General features: G+C 33.1%; 1 protein-coding gene across 2 annotated transcripts; it reads left to right on the forward strand.

Annotated features, from left to right (window-relative positions):
• The first annotated feature begins 8730 nt into the window (after positions 1–8730).
• Positions 8731–13338, forward strand: LOC132599388 (uncharacterized). Of its 2 annotated transcripts, XM_060312745.1 has the most exons (6): positions 8731–8985; positions 9802–9882; positions 10669–10714; positions 10797–10903; positions 12068–12102; positions 13001–13338. In XM_060312745.1, the coding sequence occupies exons 3-6, from the start codon at positions 10712–10714 to the stop codon at positions 13066–13068; spliced, it is 213 nt and encodes a 70-aa protein (XP_060168728.1). In that variant the 5' UTR covers positions 8731–8985; positions 9802–9882; positions 10669–10711; the 3' UTR covers positions 13069–13338. The 2 variants fall into 2 exon arrangements, with proteins under 2 accessions (XP_060168728.1, XP_060168719.1); XM_060312736.1 differs by lacking the exon at positions 9802–9882 and having other exon boundaries at positions 8733–8985.
• Positions 13339–18777: the final 5439 nt, after the last annotated feature.

Consider the following 18777-nt stretch of genomic DNA (forward strand, 5'->3'; position numbering starts at 1 on the left):
TATTTTGGCTAAATTTTGTTCGATTTAACGTTGATCTGAAATAGGCGATGCACGCTGTAAATATCCTTCTACTCTATAGAATCTATTAAAATAATTTATTATATGTTAAGATGTAAAAGTTATTTTCAATATTTTTCATGTATTTTAAAACTTTTTAGTCAAAAGTTGTGCTTTTAATTATTTAGATATTACTTTAAACTTTTATTCACATCAAATTATGTTCTGCAAATAAATAAGTTGAATTTTGAACAACTTACAATGACAACTTATACAAAAAAGGTAGTGGTTCTTGTTTTTGTTAAGGACATGAGACTAAGGAAGGAATATATCTTGGTTTTACAAACCCAAAAAAAGAAGTGTTGGTCTTGTTCTCTTAAATAAGTTTACTGTATTTGATTTCAATAGTTATTCTCCAATTCTTTCTGTGCTCTTTTTTAACTGTTGAATACTACTAACATGTCATTAATTCGAAGCGCAACTAAAGCAAGAAAGGTTTGCCATTGAAGTTTAACCCTTATAGATTATGCAAAATTCAAGTATTTCTAGAAGATTAAAAAAATCAAATTAGAGGAAAAAATTTAAGCGTTAAAATATTTTTAATATTTAATAAATATTTCTCCTATTATATATTTATTTAGGGTTTTTATGACCGCGCGAAGCGCGGATAAGTTTTACTAGTATCTATATAAAAGAGGGTCATAGGCCCGATGATGTGACACTCTCTAAAATCAGAAAAATTATTTATCTTTTATTACAAATTTTTGGATTTTTCACCTTTTAATTTATTTATGTAATATTAAAAATAATCCAAAAATCACTTCACTAACTTTCTACATTATTGCACCTGTTCGCACTACTAAAATCCTAATACTAAAAGTCACCATTTAAGAAACAATGTTATGCTTACCGTTTCTAATATCTACTGAATAGATATGTCCTTCCTCTATTGAACGACACAACGTTATGCTAACCATTCCCAAAAGCCTCCTCAAGTTGTCTTTAATGGTTCTCTTGATCATTAAAATATCACCGCAAACATTTTCGATTATGCCATCCATTAACCACATTCAAATTTCCTTTCATTCCTTCAAATTTCTACCGTTCACAATGCCATTTATGTATTTTATAGCTCTTTGCTTCTCAATCTAGACCCATCATCCTCCATCATCCTTCCTGACTAATATATATGCATATCAATAGTCAACTGAATGACAGAGTTTTTGCGTTGAAATGATATCGTTTTTTTCTCCATATAATTTTCACTTAGTCGGGGCTTCAATTTGGGTATCGGCATCGGTGAGAATAAAGAAAAGAATGTTTTCTTCTTTTTCTTCTATATTGTCATGATTGTACTTGTGCTTCAGGTTCAATTGTCAAGATATTCTTCTTGCTTTATTTATTTGATTTTCAACAAATGCTAAGATTTCAATATATCCATATGTTTTGTGTTTCTCTAATGAGTTCTTCAAATCCTGACTATTTTTACTTGTAAGATAAATTTGGAGAAAGCAAAGCGTAATTTTGTCAAATGATCTTTTATATTGGTGTAATTAATTAACTTTCTTAGGGGTATGCTACACCCCATAATTCACTTATTTTGATCTGGAGAGGGTATCACACGAGCTTCACTTTATTTTGACACAAATATTTTTATCTTTCTGCTAAAGTATTCCAACCATTAGCAGGTTTGAATGACAAACCATAAGCTCAGTTACATAGGTTTTATTGAAGAATCTAAGAAATTGTTTTTGTGTGTGTAAACTGCGGTCATGACACTAAAGGTAACTTAACCCTAAACATGGTCCTTATATTAAATAGACATTTTAGAATGAAACCCTTATAAAAGAAAAGTACCAATAAAAATAATATACAATTATAAAATAAAATAAAAATGCACCCCCCACCCAATCAAATTACAAAAAAGAAAATCTAACCACGCAAAGCGCGGGTTAATTAACTAGTAATTTAATAGAACAAGTCGAACATAAGTTCTTCAATTGAAATCTTAACACAAGTTTTATTTTTACTTGTTTATTTTCTTTTGTTTCCAAAGATGGTAAAGGCATAGAATATAGAGCTAATGTTCACATTATACTAGAAAAAAGAGAAAAAAACATCATTTCACCCCTGAATGTAGCACGAAAACTCACTTTAGCAACTAAACTTTATGAACGTTTAAATACCCCCATAAACAACTTTCATCTTAATTAAATATAAACTCAAATGCTGGCGTGGCAAAAAAAAAATATTAAGAGAGTAAAGAACACAAAAAGGTGGACCCGCTGATATATATATATATATATATATATATATATATATTATACAATTAAAAAATAACATACAATTAAAAAATAAAATAAAAATGCACCCCCCACCCCCACCCGCTCGTCTTCCACCACCCCACTTAAATCAGCCCAACTGAACCCCCCCCCCCCCCCCCAATCCTCATCATTGCCACCTCCACCACCACCACCTCCTCCATATCCACCTCCACCACAGCTACCACCATCGTATCCACCACCACCATCGCCGCCGCCAACCTTCCCCACCACCGAAGCAACAATAATTTTCAACAAACCATCTTCTTCCAATTTTGCTTCTACTTCTCATTCAAATCACCAAATTAAGAAGACCCACAACGTGTTGAAGAAATTGCACGAACTGCCCTTCAAATGGACTGGATAAATTGATTTTTGAAATTACTCTTCTTCACAACCCCCCTCCCACCCCACAGCCCCGCCCCCACCACCTTCTTTTTCTTCACCCCACAGCCCCGTCCCTACCACCTTCCTTCTTCTTCTTCTTCTTCTTCTTCTTCACAAATCCCTCTTTCTCTCTACATTCTTATCATTCTTTTCTTTTCATTTTCACCGTTTTTTGGTTTCTTGATTTTGATTTTTGTTTTCTTTCAAAAATAAAGTTATGGAATAATGGTTATGGAAGAAATGGGATTGCTAATAATAATAATAATAATAATAATAATAATAATAATAATAATAATAATAATAATAATAACCAACAATAACAACCAAAACAACTAATTTGGACGAATTTGAGTGTAAGTGGGACTAATTTGAGAAGGAATTGGATGAAATTTGGTGGGGAGATGATGGTGGTGGTGGTGGGTGTGGGTTAAAGATGATGGTGATGATTTTTTTTTTTTGAAGGATAGTTCATCCAATTTGGACTGGTAATAATAATGATTTTTTTTGTTTGATTTAGGAATTTTAATAATTGATTAGGAATTAATTAACGTGGAAATATGATTAATAAAAGAAAATCTTTGACAAAGATGGGATTTTTCAATTGGGTTGATTTAAGGAGGCGGTGTTTATGGTGGTGGAGGAGGTCGTGGTGACGGCGGCGGCGGTGGTGGTTGCTACAAGTGTGGTGAGGATGAGGAGAAAGAAGAAGAAAGAGAAAAGGGAAAAAGAAGAAGAAAGAGAAAAAATAATAAAAGAAAAATAAAAAATGAAGGGTTGGTAATTTTTGACATGGCAATGATGTGGCAATGACGTGGCGCGAGTATAATACACCTCACATTATGAGAGTGGTGTTATTTTTTCAGGGTGGAAAATAAGAGTCCGGAACTTTTTTAACCCAAAAAATAACTTTTGGAACTAAACTAACACTTTAAAAAAATAAAAAAATAAAAAACTAGGCTTCACGCATAGAATCTGTGCGTGAAATCCTCTTTCCCCTGACCCCAACCTTTATTCTTTGGAAATCAAACTCAAAATTAAGCTTTTTTCCGTACTTTGACCGAAGATTAGTCACGTTTTAAAATACCGGAATATAAATATTTTATATAGAACTTAATATTTTTTTCTAGCGTAAAATAATGTCGGCTCATTACATCAAGTATACATATATGTTTAGATCGTCGTTTTAGGAGTTGTAAAGTGTCTCGAAATAAGTTTGGAAACTTGTTATCTTTAAGTTTTAGGAGTTGTAAACTTGTATTTATACCCCATGCTTGATTTGACTACACGCCATGCATGCCAATTTCAGCTTTTTTATCTCACATAAAGGAGAGATTTGACAATACATCATGCATGCCAATTTCAGTTTTTTTATGACACATAAAGGACCGATTTGGCAATACATCATTCATGTCAATTTCAGCTTTTTTATGACACATAAATGACCGATTTGACAATACAATGATGCATTATTTGACCGTTTTATTAAACATTAATTCATATAGCGCAACATTTCAATGCGCAATATAAGTGTATTTATACCCCATGCTTGATTTGACTACACGTCATGCATGTCAATTTCAGTTTTTTTTATCACACATAAAGGACCGATTTGACAATACAATGCATGAAATGATGAAAATAATAACTATTGCGCAACATTTCAATGTGCAATAGGGGTCAATATGAATCTATTTAAGAAGAATGTTGGACGAGGTAAAAACTCATCTATTTCATAAGTTTAAGTCTCTTAAGTCATTCAAAAAAGCCTCTCTTAAGTCATTCAAAAAAAAAAAAAAAAATCAAACTTCATACAAAAAATGACTCAAGATATTCCATCAGTTAGGGTTTCACTATATTGGGATGATATTATCCTTAATGACAATAGTACAGTTCGTTACAATAAAGGACCAAAAGTTCATGTTAAATGTCCACTTGAAATGTCTTATGAATCACTAATCACTTACATACATGAAAAAATGAACATTAGTCCAGATGAATATGAAATCTCTATAACAAGCAAATATCCACAATGAGTTTCCCATGGTATAGTGCTTTATGGTATGCATTATATCAGTGATGATGATTCTTTGAGAGATTATTTGAATGCTCCAAAAGAATATAAACATTTAGTCACCATTAATGTTCTTGAGATGTATGTTGAAACGATACCCCGAGAGGTCCCTCAAGAACAACCCAGTCAAGTTAACACTTATGGGGATATCAGTTCTTACGGGGACATTTTGAGTGGCCAGGTGCCGCTAGAAAATCTAACCCAACAATTTAATCAAATTTGGTAAATATGCATTCTTATATTATTATTATTTTGTATAGTAGCACGTGTTTATTGTATGTATTGGTAAATAACTATTTTTAAATCTTTGTAGGGGTTATAGACCTGATAGGAGTAATATTGGGCAATCATCTCAATTTAGTGGAGCAGTCCATTATTATCAAAACTCTCAGTTCAATGGAGCTGATTATTATAATAATTCTCAGTTAGATGCAGCTGATTATTATCAAAACTCGCCAGTGGTACAATTGTGGATGTTGGGCATTCCTCTCAGTTTGGTGGAGTTGATCATTCTCCACACCATGCTCATTCTCAATGTGTGTAGGTTCATCACCTTGATGTTATATATATATATATATATATATATATATATATATATATATATATGTATATGTATTTGAATTTGGAATTTAACATATGCTTTTTATCGTGTAGGATGAGGTCTTTCTTAGATGGCATTGATTGTCCAAGTTATGTGGATACATCAGAGAGTGATAGCGATGAACCAGCTAATAATGCAGAGGAAACCGATGATGACGATAGTGAAAGGGATGAAGAAGATACGCATTTTAGTCCCCTGAACCAAGCAGAACCAACTCACCCCCACATACCACCTCCGATGGCGGAAAACCCAATTCCTGACAGCCCAATGCAGTGGCATTCTGACTATATTCCATATCTTGATAGTCTATAAGGTCGTGATGATGCATTTGTCTTCACAATAGATAATGATCAAAGTCGCCAAAAAATGTGGATTGAACTAAAAAATCTCATGACTGATGAATGCGTCCTTACAAAGGAAATGATGTTTGCATCAAAAAAGGCGTTGCAACGGGCTGTCAAAATTTATTGTATAAAGGATATGAGGGAGTTTAAGGTTGATGACTCAAACAAATCGGTATCGAGGCTGGCTTGTAAGTGAAAGACTCAAGGCTGTCGGTTGTTGCTGCGGGGAATTGTTAAGCCTGATGGTCTGTGGGAAATCACAAAATTCCACCCAAAGCACACTTGTGATATGGGACAAAGTCGAGCAGATCATTTTAATTTATATATAAACTTGATTGCTCATGTGTTACTTAAAGACATTGAGGAAACTCTAAGGTAACTTATCTGACCTAGTACATTATATATCTTATAGCAATTAAAATATCATTGCTAAATGTTGTTTGTTTAAACTTATGCAGGGTGCCCATCAAAACTTGTATTAGTATGATCCACTCCAAATATGATAAAACCATAAGCAAGAGAAAGGGATTTCTCGGGCGTACACGTGCTTTTGAGATGATCTTTGGAACTTGGGAATCCTCTTTTCGGGCATTGGCGGGGTATATGATGGCTCTACAACATGCTAATCCTGGCACTGTTGTACAATGGCGGCTTTTAGAGGGCAGAATTTTCGACTTCGTCTTTTGGGCATTCAAACCAAGTATTTATGGCTTTTCTCACTGCCGGAATGTGATATCGATGATGGGACGCATGTATATGGCCGATATGACATCAAGCTCCTAATTGTAGTAGGTATGGATGCCAATGGTTCAATATTCCCTCTTGCTTTCGTAATTGCCGCCAACGAGAGCAACGAGACATAGAGGATATTCTTGACTCATCTGAAGACTCGTGTTATTAGGGGTCGTCAGGGCATATGTGTCCTATCGGATCGTCATAAAGACTTATTGCACAATATGTGTATTCTGGAAGGGTGGCAGCCTCCACATGCTTACCATCGATATTGTTTAAGACACTTAAAGGCTAATTTGCAAACAAAGTTTGGAAATGGCACTGTAAACAAATTGATGTGGGGGGCTGCGGTGCAGCATCAACAAAGAAAATGGGCTGCAAAAATGGAGCTGCTAAGGGAAGTGAGTGAAGAGGCATATGTTTGGTTGATGAAATTAGAAGTTGAAAAATGGACGTTTTATGCTGATGGAGGAAGGAGATGGGGCATGCTCACAACAAACATCTCAGAGTCTTTCAATGGACTCCTTAAATCTGCTTGCGGACTACCTGTCACCGCAATGGTAAGACTAACTTTCAAGCAGGTCGTGGAGCTGTTTGCAGATAGGACAAGGCAGGCCAGATCCATATTAGCTGAGGACGGAACATAGATGCCAAAGCCCTACAAAAAGATGGAGCACCATAGAAGAAAAGCAGAGGGTCACCGCATAATCGAGTATGACGTCATTCAACGAGTGTATGAAGTTAGAACGGGTTATTACGACGACAAAGGAGGAAACAAACATATCGTTACTGGGCGTACAAGATCATGCACTTGTGGTAAGTGGCAAACGTACCACATGCCATGTTCTTATGCAGTCAAGTGCTTTGAGAGAATGGCTAGAAATGTAATTGATTATGTGGCGGGGGAATATAAGGTCGTAAATTACCTTACAGCATATTCCTGCCACTTCCATCCCCTTGGTAATCAAGCTTATTGGCCAGCCGTGCCGTTTTCTATGGTTGCGAACAAGAAGCATATCCGTAAATTGGGAAAAAACAAGCTAACCCGTTATCCTAGTCAAATGGATGTTAGAGAAAAGACTTACTCTCATAAGTGCTCGACATGTAAGCAATTTGGGCATGATAAGCTTTCATGTGGGCAAAACTCTCATGGTGGCAGCACATCTGGAAGTAGAAGAGTGTCTAGAACTTGATTTTTTTAAAGTATATTGTAATTTAATGATATATTTCGTTGCTAATGGAATGAAATATTTTTCAATTATTATGAACCTCTTGTATTGGATGAATTATTTTTAAATATTATATTTATTTTTGCACATTCAAAAGGTGCGGATTACACAATACAATAACAAAATAAAAAAGACATAAAAGAAAAAAATAACCTAATACAAAGCAAAGTAATTTTTTCTTTTCTATTTTTCTTGAACCAGAAAAGTACTTTCATAACTTTAGGAGTAAAACAAAAGAGATTAATCAAAACTCTATAAAATATGCCACTTAAACCTAAATATAACAAGTTTTTAAACTTATTTCGGAGCACTTTACGACCCCTAAAACGACGATCCAAAGGTATATGTATACTGCCGATATTATTGTACGCTAAAAAAAATATTAAGTTCTATATAAAATATTTATATTCCGACGTTTTGAAACGTGACTAATTTTCGGTCAAAGTATAAAAAAAAAACTTAAAGACAACAAGTTTCCAAACTTACTTTAGAGCACTTCACAACTCCTAAAACGGCGATCCAAATATGTATGTATACTTGATGTAATGAGCCGATATTATTGTACGCTAAAAAAATATTAAGTTCTATATAAAATATTTATATTCTGATGTTTTGAAACGTCACTAATCTTCGGTCAAAGTACGAAAAAAAACTTAAAATAACAAGTTTCCAAATTTACTTCGAGGCACTTTACAATCTCTAAAACGACGATCCAAACATATATGTATACTTGATGTAATGAGCGGACATTATTTTACGCTAAAAAAATATTAAGTTCTATATAAAATATTTATATTCCAGTATTTTGAAACATGACTAATCTTTGATCAAAGTACGGAAAAAACTTAATTTTGAGTTTGATTTCTAAAAAATGGGGTCGAGGAAAAGAGGATTTCGCGCACAGATTCTATGCGTAAAAGGACCGAAGTGTAAATGTAAAAAAAAGGGGTTAGTTTGGTTCCAGTTATTTTTTGGGTTAAAAAGTTTCAGGCTCGGAAAATAATTGAATCATATGTTTTACAGGATGTATATAATTAGAAGTTAAGTGAGTTTTCGTGGCAAGTTAGAATTGCAACATGTGTTTTCTCTAAGAAAAAAGGGTTTTCATTTTTTATTCATCTTCTGTCTTCCAATTCATCGATTCTTAATTGCGTGCCTGTCATCTCAGATGATTGAGTTTGAATCGACTCTCTAGTTGCTGTGATCGGAGACAAGTGCTTTGATAGACGGATCGGATCTAGAGATCTAAAATCCCATTATCCATCTATCACTGGAATTTCGCTCTTGGACTCTTTTATGTTAGGTAACAAAATATTTTTTATTACATACGTGTTTGAAATTGCCTCATAATACATACGATTGAAAACGAGAAATTTTGGTTTGAACACTAAAATTTGGTGGTTAGGGTTTAAACCTTGAAAATGCCTTGTATGATGCAGTCTCATATTCTAATTCCTTGTGTTTTTGCTGGATGAACTGATGGTTTGCATTTCAGCTTAAAGCTCTTCCTGATTTCCATTGAAATACAAATGATTATAAATCACAAGTTCAATTTTTCCATGTTGGGCTTTGATACACTCTGTTTGTTCATGATCCATTTTCTTGCTGCTTAATATTAATTTCTGTATGATATCAAGTTTGTGTTTTAAGTTATGGAACAAAAATCAATGTGGTATTACAAGTTAACATTAGCACAAATGTGGAATATTGAAGCTTTTCTCATGGAGATAATATATCATTGAAGTTTAATGGAATTTCAGCAACTCGGGACTTGGACATTTAATTGTTGTGTGGTCAAAGGAACTTATATGCTGTAAATTTTGCATAAGCATAGCTGAGTACCTGAGAAACCAAGTTCCACGTTTGGATTTTTCCATTACTTGCAAGCCCTTCGGCGGTATACACATATTAAATATGTAGACTGTGGTACTTTATAAATTATAGAGCATTGTAATGAGAGATGTTGCACAAGCTTAGAGATTGGTGTAGTGAATGATGTCTTAAGCTTTAAACACTAAAATTTTGTTGTTAATATGGGTTATAACTTATATATTATCCTAATTTGAGGTATAAAACAGGCAGGACATATGAGTGAGGCTGATTTAATTTTGCTGTACAGTGATAGCTGGATAGTGTCATTATCATTGAAGCTTCAGTGGTAAATGCAATAGGATATCATTAGAAAGACAGAGAAGAAGCGGTGAGAAGACTTCTTTTTTCACTTAAAATTAAAAGAAGGGGATAGAAGACTCTAGACAGCAAACCTTGGTTCTTCAGCATCACACATCATGGAGTTGGAGATGTCTCTTTTCCTGATAAATGACTAGCGTTGAACAAATGTCATTGTTGTCGGACTGGAAGGGGCAATATAAATATAGTTGCAACTTATAATATGACTACAGGCTGTGCCATATTCGAGCTTAATTGGAGATTTAATTTCCTGACAGTTAGAAGTTTTACACTAAAGTCTCTTTTTGTCTATTATATGCTTCTCTTTTCCCGTCCAAATATTTCTTACTAGATTTCCCTATTACGGTCTTTCACTAGATAGGTGAGAGTTGTAACCTTGAGCTATGCATACAGAAAGATAATAGAGACGATTGAAAAATTCAGAAGACGACACGTGAGAAAAAAATAAGAACGGAGACACTGCTCTTGCTCAGTGCAGAAAGCTACTATAGAGACTCCAATTTATTTTGATAACAAAAGCATAGCTCATGAAATTTTAGTGGCGTTTGCTTCAATGATTTTGTTTATTTTTTAGGGTTTATTTTCTTAATAAATTTAGTATCTGTTTAATCTTGGAGTATGTCTTTCTCATTTTGATCTGGTTATAAGGTGCTCATGGTCATCCATTATTTGTTATTTCATTTCATCATTTGATCAAAAGACAAAGAGCAGGGACTGCAAACCCTTTTTATTGCGTTAAGTTTCTTGACATTGCGTGAGTATGATAGGAGCTAACAGATTCTTCTGTACTGTGTAGGCTTGGTGGAAGAGATAGCTGATTAAGAGAGGAAAATTCAGATATGGTAAGTTTAATTACGGTTATTGTTATTTATGCTGTTGAATTAGAAGTACGATGCTCATTTTTTTTTCTGCTGGGATTTTCAGTCGGCTCTCTTCAATTTCCACTCCTTCCTGACGGTAGTGTTGTTAGGGATTTGTACATGCACTTATGTTAAGATGCATTTTCCAGCACTTCTTGAACATAGAACTGGGTAAGTCTTCTCCGTGAGTAGTTCTAATAGATAGGGGATAGGAATTTGGTATTAACGTGAATGTTACCTATGCTGGTCCTTATTAATTCATATAGCAGTTCTTTATTTCCTCCAACTGTGTGGTAAAGGGTTAGGAACTGCTTTTTTTATTCCTTTTATTATGTGGATGCCTGGTTTAGGAATGTCTTTTTGCAATGCCTTTTCTGAATTAATACTTGTACCCCATGTTTCTATATTCTGTCATGGTTGGCTTTCATGTATGGTCGCACTTATAAGGTAGCAGGTAGGCTTGTTTTACTGTTACTGGGTAACATGAACCTACAATATGGTAAATTTTGTCGTTTGATGGGTTCCCTTCTCTGATAAAGAGACATTAATCCTCTCCACACCCTCCCTCTGGTCAGCCTACTTCTCCCCTCCTCCTTGCTCCTGCTGCACTGCCGCATCCCTCATGACAGCAGAGAAAGTTTAGGGTTGGAGGAAACAGCTCATAAGAAGGAGGGTTCAGGGGAGAGGCACGTTCCTTGTGAGATCAGAATTCTCCTGCAAAATATCCCTCTTCATTTCCTGTCTTTCATGTTTAACTCCATAGAATGAAGTTTTTAGCATGGTCGATGTACTTGAGGGGCTCAAGACTGAACATTTGTTTGATGCAAATTTTCCTCCTGATCATAGTATGTCCACTATGACAAGCCATGTAACCCACTTTATGCATCATCTAGTACTACATGACTCTGAGTTTTAAGGGTTCCCGGTGTAGTTATATTTCTCTGGGAATTTGGTGGTTACACCTACATGTGTAGATGGTTTTGATTGGAACATGGCTTTGCTGGGCCAGAAGTCGGGAAATCTTATCTTAAATGATCTTGCTGTGGTTAAACATAATGCTAGTTTTGGGAGAGGAGATTACACGGACACTTTTAGTTGGATCTAACCTTTTTCCTTGGCTTTTAATGGGCTTCAACATGTTATTTCTGTTGAGGGCATCTCAGGCTTCAACTATTTTGCCTATCTGAAAACTTTTCAGGTTTAGAATCTACAGAAAGTTCTGTAATATGTTCTCCAATTGTATCTTCCCCTAAATGTTTACTTTATTTTGTCTCAATTCAAATGTTTACTTTTTCTATTCTCTTTTACATCCTTACGAGATGGTAAATGTGGCAGGTTTCGAGGTTTCTTTTGGAAGGCTGCTAGAATAGGTAAGTTTCTCCTATCTTGCTGATGTACTTGAATGAAGAATTGTCTGGACTAATTTCCTCATCTTCTTTAAAGATTTCAAATTGTTTTGCTGGTTGTTAAAATCATTGCACGCGTTTCTCTTAAACCAATTTGCTGGCTTGTATCCTAATGAAACAACACAACACAATACAATAGGATGTTGATGAAATGCTGAATCAGTGCTGATATGAGGACATGCAGTTGATATTTAGGCTTTATTCGTTGAATGCATACGAATAACACGATCCTGGCTAAGCATTATTATTCTCTCATCAGGGCATCATCTTGATAGGAAGTTATTTTTGTAATTTCCTCTTGCTTGGTTAATTCATAATGTTCTTTTGTCTTCCCCATCTTTTGGTGTAACGAAAGCTTGTTTCAAAGCAACTGAAGAATATAAAATATATTTTTTTGAAAAAGAATGAAAAAATATTGTACCTACTAGCAATTGTACGTCACTTCTTTGCCTATTAACCAATTAAAAAAAAAACATGTCACTTTTATTCTTATTTATCTTCATGGTGGTTCTTCTTCCTTTAATTTAACTTTTAACTTATTTATTCTTCTACTTTTGGGGGGTTCATTTTTGTTTAGAGAGCTCTCGTTATTCTTTCAACACTTCACCTTTTCCGAAGTCAAGAAAATGGAGGAAAGAATTTGTTGTTCTTCTCAAAATTTTGTCCTATGTCTAAAATTTGATATTAACTTAAAGCACATTAACTAGCGCAGAAGAGAATATCATAGTAGCACAGAGATCAAGCAATAGAATGCAGTGAATGTCCTTTTTCATCCTAACATAGTAAATTTTACATCTTCTATCCATTTCTTCAACCAGAATGTATGAATTTGACAAGTCTTATGATGCTTCAATGTGGACAGGTGAACGGTTGAGTCCTTGGGTGGCAGTGGGCTGCTTGACGATGGGTGTTTCAATAATCTTCTTCTGAGAGAACAACTGTTTGTAACTCGAGAAAGTACACACTCAGCTGGGAGTAAATTAACAGTTGAATTTGTTTTTCATCAAATGATTTCTTTGATTAATTAAAGGATGATAGCAAGCTTGATGTGAGACCAGCTTTCCTTCATCACTAACTGGATCCTGAACTTAGGAGCCGTTTGGACATGTAATTTAGATATCTTAAGTTGTATTTTCTCTAATAGACATAAAAACCCCACAAGTTGTGAAAACTATTAAAACATTTTCAATTCTTATATAATCTTATCAAATGAGCAAGTCATAGTTCATAACAAAATTAATACGTTATTAGAAGATTTTTTTAAAAAATACAACATCAATTGATCAAACTTTTAGTTCAATAAAAACGAAAATTTAACATAACTACTCTTTAATATAAGCCTCCCATATGGTAGACATAAATAAAGGTTAATGGAAGTTAATGAGGTTGGTAAATGATTGGTGGAGTAATTATTAAAAATATTTACTAATTTATGGGTCTTTTTTTATAATATATAAATTTATGGGTCAAGTTTTATATTTAAATTTTTTGAAACCTTAAATGATGTCTTTTTGGATGATTTGGAGTTTGAAATCATAAGATGGAATGTATGTTCAAACGCTGTTTTCATCTCATGGTTTCTAATCGCATGTCCAAACGGCTCCTTAGTTTTAGCGTGTACACTTTTGGATTCTGACAAAGTTGAACTCTCAGTTGTGCCTTCTTTTAGCACTCATCATTTTATTGGATGTAGTAATACCTTTGTCTGCCGGTGGAAGTCAAGAACTTTGATGCTGTCCTATACTTTGATTAAATGAGGTATCATAGGTCCATTATTTGCATCATCTACAACTTCTTGAAGTAGCAGTGGATCCTCCCATCCACAAGATAGAAAAAAATAATACTAATAAAAAAGAAGATAACTGACTGAATAATTGAGTTCGAAAACATTGTCAACATCGGTTTGGTTGAGGTCCACTCTTATTCGAAGCATTAATTGGTTTTGTCTTCTGGCCAGCTGCAGCAGAAAACTACTACACATTTTATGATCTGCTGCCGTCTCCATGGACTCCTCTTGAAACTCTTACATTTATTACTCTTGCAGTCTTGCTTAGCTGCTTTTGTGTTTCTTTTCGGTTCCCGCCCGGTTTTCAGTATCCGCTTTGGGGGGGATTGATTAATCCAGATTCACACTAGAAAGCTCACTTTAGGGATAAAGTGTTCCCTATCAAAGGTTATTTTATGTTGCTTTGTGTATTTGATAGTATTTATTTAGACTTGGGGCTACATTATGACGACCTCACTCCCATCACTAGTCTTGCCTATTTTTGGCATCCCCTACTTACTTGTGGTTTAACAACTTTGGGCATGGTCAGCTGACTTAGCTCCTATAGCATGACGGGCAGTATATCTTTACTCATGAATAAGTCATGCCGAGACTAGTTCTATTCATCATAGAGTTTGGAAAAAAGCCAATCTAAGTTTGATTTGTCGTCGGTATTCAAGGACTGGCTTGGTCAAGTCATGGCTAAGTTCTGTTAGACTTAGGGTGTGTTTGTTTTTTCAACTTTGTCATGTTTGGTTGGTCAAGAAGTTTAAAATATTTTTTTTTAGGAAAACAAGCTCCTTAAAAAATAAGAAAAATGACTTTCATGGTGGAAGCAGGAAAGTGTTTCATAAGTGGACTTAATCATTCCCCACCTTCCATCCCCTCACGCATAATATTTGCCTAAATTATATAGTAATGCCTCGGGATAATATTTTCTAATCAAACACAAAAAAATAAGCAACAAAATTATTTATTTTCTAGGATAATATTTTTCGGCAACACATTTACCTTCGTACGCTTAATTTGTTTTCCTTTTCCCTTCTTTGGGAGATAGAGAGTGAGAGAGAGTACATAATCATAAAACAATAAATCACGTACTCTACTGGTTGGAAAGTGAAATAAAAGATAGAATATTATTATTTGAAGCAACAAGAAAACATAAGTGTGGATCGAGTGGTACACCTATCCTTCAACGTAAACTTGAGACTTAGAGCCTGTTTGGATTGACTTATAAGTTGCCTATAAGCTATTTTCAGCTTTTTTGAGTGTTTGACTGGCCAACTTAAAGTCATTTTGTGCTTAAAATAAGCCCAAAAAATTAATTGAGTTTGTTTGGCTTAACTTATCTAAAGCAGCTTACACCAATTTTTTTTTTTTTGGCTTATAAGCTGTTTGCTTATAAGCTGCTTTTTTTAAGCTCATCCAAACAGGCTCTTAAACATACTTAGTTTTATCTTACTCATAGAATATATAAATATATCATACTCCAAAGGGGAAAAATCATACTTCATGGTAAAGCTTTACTGAAACGGACCTACTACAATAAATGGCGCTGATTGTATACAATTAAATGCTTAGGGGTCCATGAAGTTGTTCTTAGTCATCTATCAATTAATGAGGGCGGTAAGTAGGTGAACCCCCAAAATCTGTAACCAATTGGCAAAATAATCAACTCCTATACAATACTGCATTTATCTCCTTTTTTTATTTTTTTTTAAATAAGCAATTAGCAGTGCACCTATGATTTTATACGGCGTGATTGTGTTTGATGTTAATACCCGCTTTGAATGATACAGCCATCTATCTCACTTTTTTTTTTTTTTGGTTGGAGTGGCCTTTGATTTGTCATATTTTCTTATAAAGACGTTGTCCGATTCAGTTTACGTGCATCTCGAATATTTCACTATCTACTTGCGACTTCTCAGTCACTGAGGTAACTTTGCTCACCAAAACTTAGGTTAATAAGAAGCAATTGGCTTAGGAGTCGTTTGATTCAGAACAAGGATATCCTGAGATTACTACTCTATAGAAACATGCGTTTCTATAGAGTTTCATCGTCCGTTTTCCACCAAAAAAAAAAAAAGTGTGGGCCCCAACTAAAACATCAACCAATATTAAAAAAAAGGTATGAGCCCCAACTAAACACCAACCAATATTTAAAAAAAAAAAGTGAACCCACCATCTCCAAACTCACGGAAAAAAAGTGGACTCCATATTAACAAAATCAAGCAATATAAAAAAAATGCATCCCATATTAAAAAATCAAACAATATTTATGTAATTTTCAAAGTATCTCATTAAATCAATAATGATGGATTCATTGCCACATGCGTATCAATCCATTTTACTACTCTATAGAAACATGAGTTTCTATAGAGTTTCGTCGTCCGTTTTCCACCAAACAAAAAAAAGTGTGGGCCCCAACTAAAACATCAACCAATATTAAAAAAAAAGGTATGGGCCCCAACTAAACACCAACCAATATTTAAAAAAAAAAAAAGTGAACCCACCATCTCCAAACTCACGGAAAAAAAAGTGGACTCCATATTAACAAAATCAAGCAATATAAAAAAATACATCCCATATTAAAAAATCAAACAATATTTATGTAATTTCCAAAGTATCTCATTAAATCAATAATGATGGATTCATTGCCACATGCGTATCAATCCATTAGTGGGAGCAAATGAAATTATTGTACACATGCGTATCAATCCATTAGTGGGAGCAAATGAAATTATTGTATAGCAACATACTTAAAATACTTATATATTAAAATAAGATAGAATTTAATTGCTTTTTCATTTTTTCCTTACTCTAATAAATGTAAAAAGAGATTAATGTCATAAAATAAAAAATAATATTAAATGGAGATCAAATAATTAATAAGATAAATTAGTGAAATTCTAATTCTAATTGATGTTTACTTAAAAAACCGTGCAAAAGAAAACATGACAAGTAAAATCAGTTAAACCAAAAAAAAAAAAAAAAAGTAAAAAAAGTGGAACCCACCATCTCCAAACTCAGGGGAAAAAAAAAGTGGACCCCATATTAACAAAATCAAGCAATATAAAAAAAAGTGAATTCCATATTAAAAAAAAAACAATGTAAAAAAAAAGTGTAGATTTTGTATTCGTAGCAAACACTAATATAATAAAGTTTTAGATACGGAGCACAAACTATAATGTTATATTAATCGTGTTTTGAACATAGTATCCCATATTGACAAAATCAAGTAATATAAAAAAAAAGTGAATCCCATATTAAAAAAAACAATGTAAAAAAAAAAAGTGCAGACTTTGTATTCGTAGCAAACACTAATATAATAAAGTTTTAGATACGGAGCACAAACTACAATGTTATATTAATCGTGTTTTGAACATAGTATATATATATATATATATATATATATATATATATATATATATATTATATATATATATATATATTATATGCATAAAAATAGTGCAAACCCATGCTTCTATATAGTACTAATATATGCATAAAAATAGTGCAAATTAATAATGTCAAAAAAAAAAAGTGCACCCCATAAAGGGTGGACCTCATACTAAACAACATCAAGCAATAAAAAAAAAAAGTCGAACCCACCATCTCCAAACTCACGGTAAAAAAAAGTGGACCCCATATTAACAAAATCAAGCAATATCAAAAAAAAAAAAAGTGAACCCCATATTAAAAAAAATAATGTCAAAAAAAAAGTGCAGACTTTGTATTCGTAGTAAACACTAATATAATAAAGTTTTAGATACGGAGTACAAACTACAATGTTATATTAATCGTGTTTTGAACATAGTATATATATATATATGCATAAAAATAGTGCAAATTAATAATGTCCAAACAAAAAAGAGTGCACCCCAAAAAATCAAATAATATTCATGTAATTTCCAAAGTATCTCATTAAGTCAATAATGATGGATTCATTGCCGCGTGCGTATCAATCCATTAGTAGGAGCAAATGAAATTACTTTTCTTCAAAAGGTTAAGTAGTCAAACCATACAATTTTCTTTCCTTTTTTATATTAGCCTGAGATCTAATGTAGATATTAAACTGTTGTATTTGTTATTCCGTCATGTCATTTATTTGTTATGTTTACAAAAATAAATATACTTAAAATATTTATATTTTAAAATAAGATAAAATTTAATTACTTTTTTTATTTTTATTCTTATTCAAATAAATGTGAAAAGAGATTAATGTCTAAAAAAAAATATATCAAATGGAGATCAAATAATGAATAAGGTAAATTAATTAAATTATAATTCTAATCGACGTTTTCTTAAAAAACCGTCCAAAAGACAACATGACAAGTAAAATGAGCTAAACCGAGAATATTTACCAAAAATTAAAAAAATAGTATTTCTTCGTTTAAATAGAAAATCAATTTCTACTTTGTTTCGTTTTAAACATGTAAAATTAATTTAATAATTTGAATTAGAATTATCCAAATCAAAATTTGATAAAAAATAATAAATATTTTACACCTTTAAATTAATCGAATTAAAGTTAAAAGTATTAACTGATGCTTAAATATTGCTATTGTTTTATCTCAAAGAGAGGAAAATAGTTTCCTTTTAAAAAAGTCTTTTCTTTTAAAAAATATTAATAAATTTGCCGATTTTGTATTCTTAGCAAACATTAATATAATAAAGTTTTAGATACGGAGCACAAACTACAATGTTATATTAATCTTGTTTTGAACATAATATATATATAATCACTATTCAAAGACAACTACATACATATAGATGCACTATAATCTAAAGTGTTGGGCCCGTACGCAGCACGGGCATAGGCCGTGTAGTTATAATTCTAGGATTATAATTCCACATCTTCTTTGTGATAGATT

Source organism: Lycium barbarum, chromosome 1 (genome assembly GCF_019175385.1).
Source record: "Lycium barbarum isolate Lr01 chromosome 1, ASM1917538v2, whole genome shotgun sequence".
Taxonomy (NCBI): domain Eukaryota; kingdom Viridiplantae; phylum Streptophyta; class Magnoliopsida; order Solanales; family Solanaceae; genus Lycium; species Lycium barbarum.

Bases quoted from the DNA above. Each gene is read 5' to 3' on its own strand.
- LOC132599388 (XM_060312745.1), top strand. The intron at 10,904-12,067 runs GTAAGTCTTCTC...TAAATGTGGCAG, and splicing joins CTTCTTGAACATAGAACTGG to GTTTCGAGGTTTCTTTTGGA. The intron at 12,103-13,000 runs GTAAGTTTCTCC...CAATGTGGACAG, and splicing joins TTGGAAGGCTGCTAGAATAG to GTGAACGGTTGAGTCCTTGG.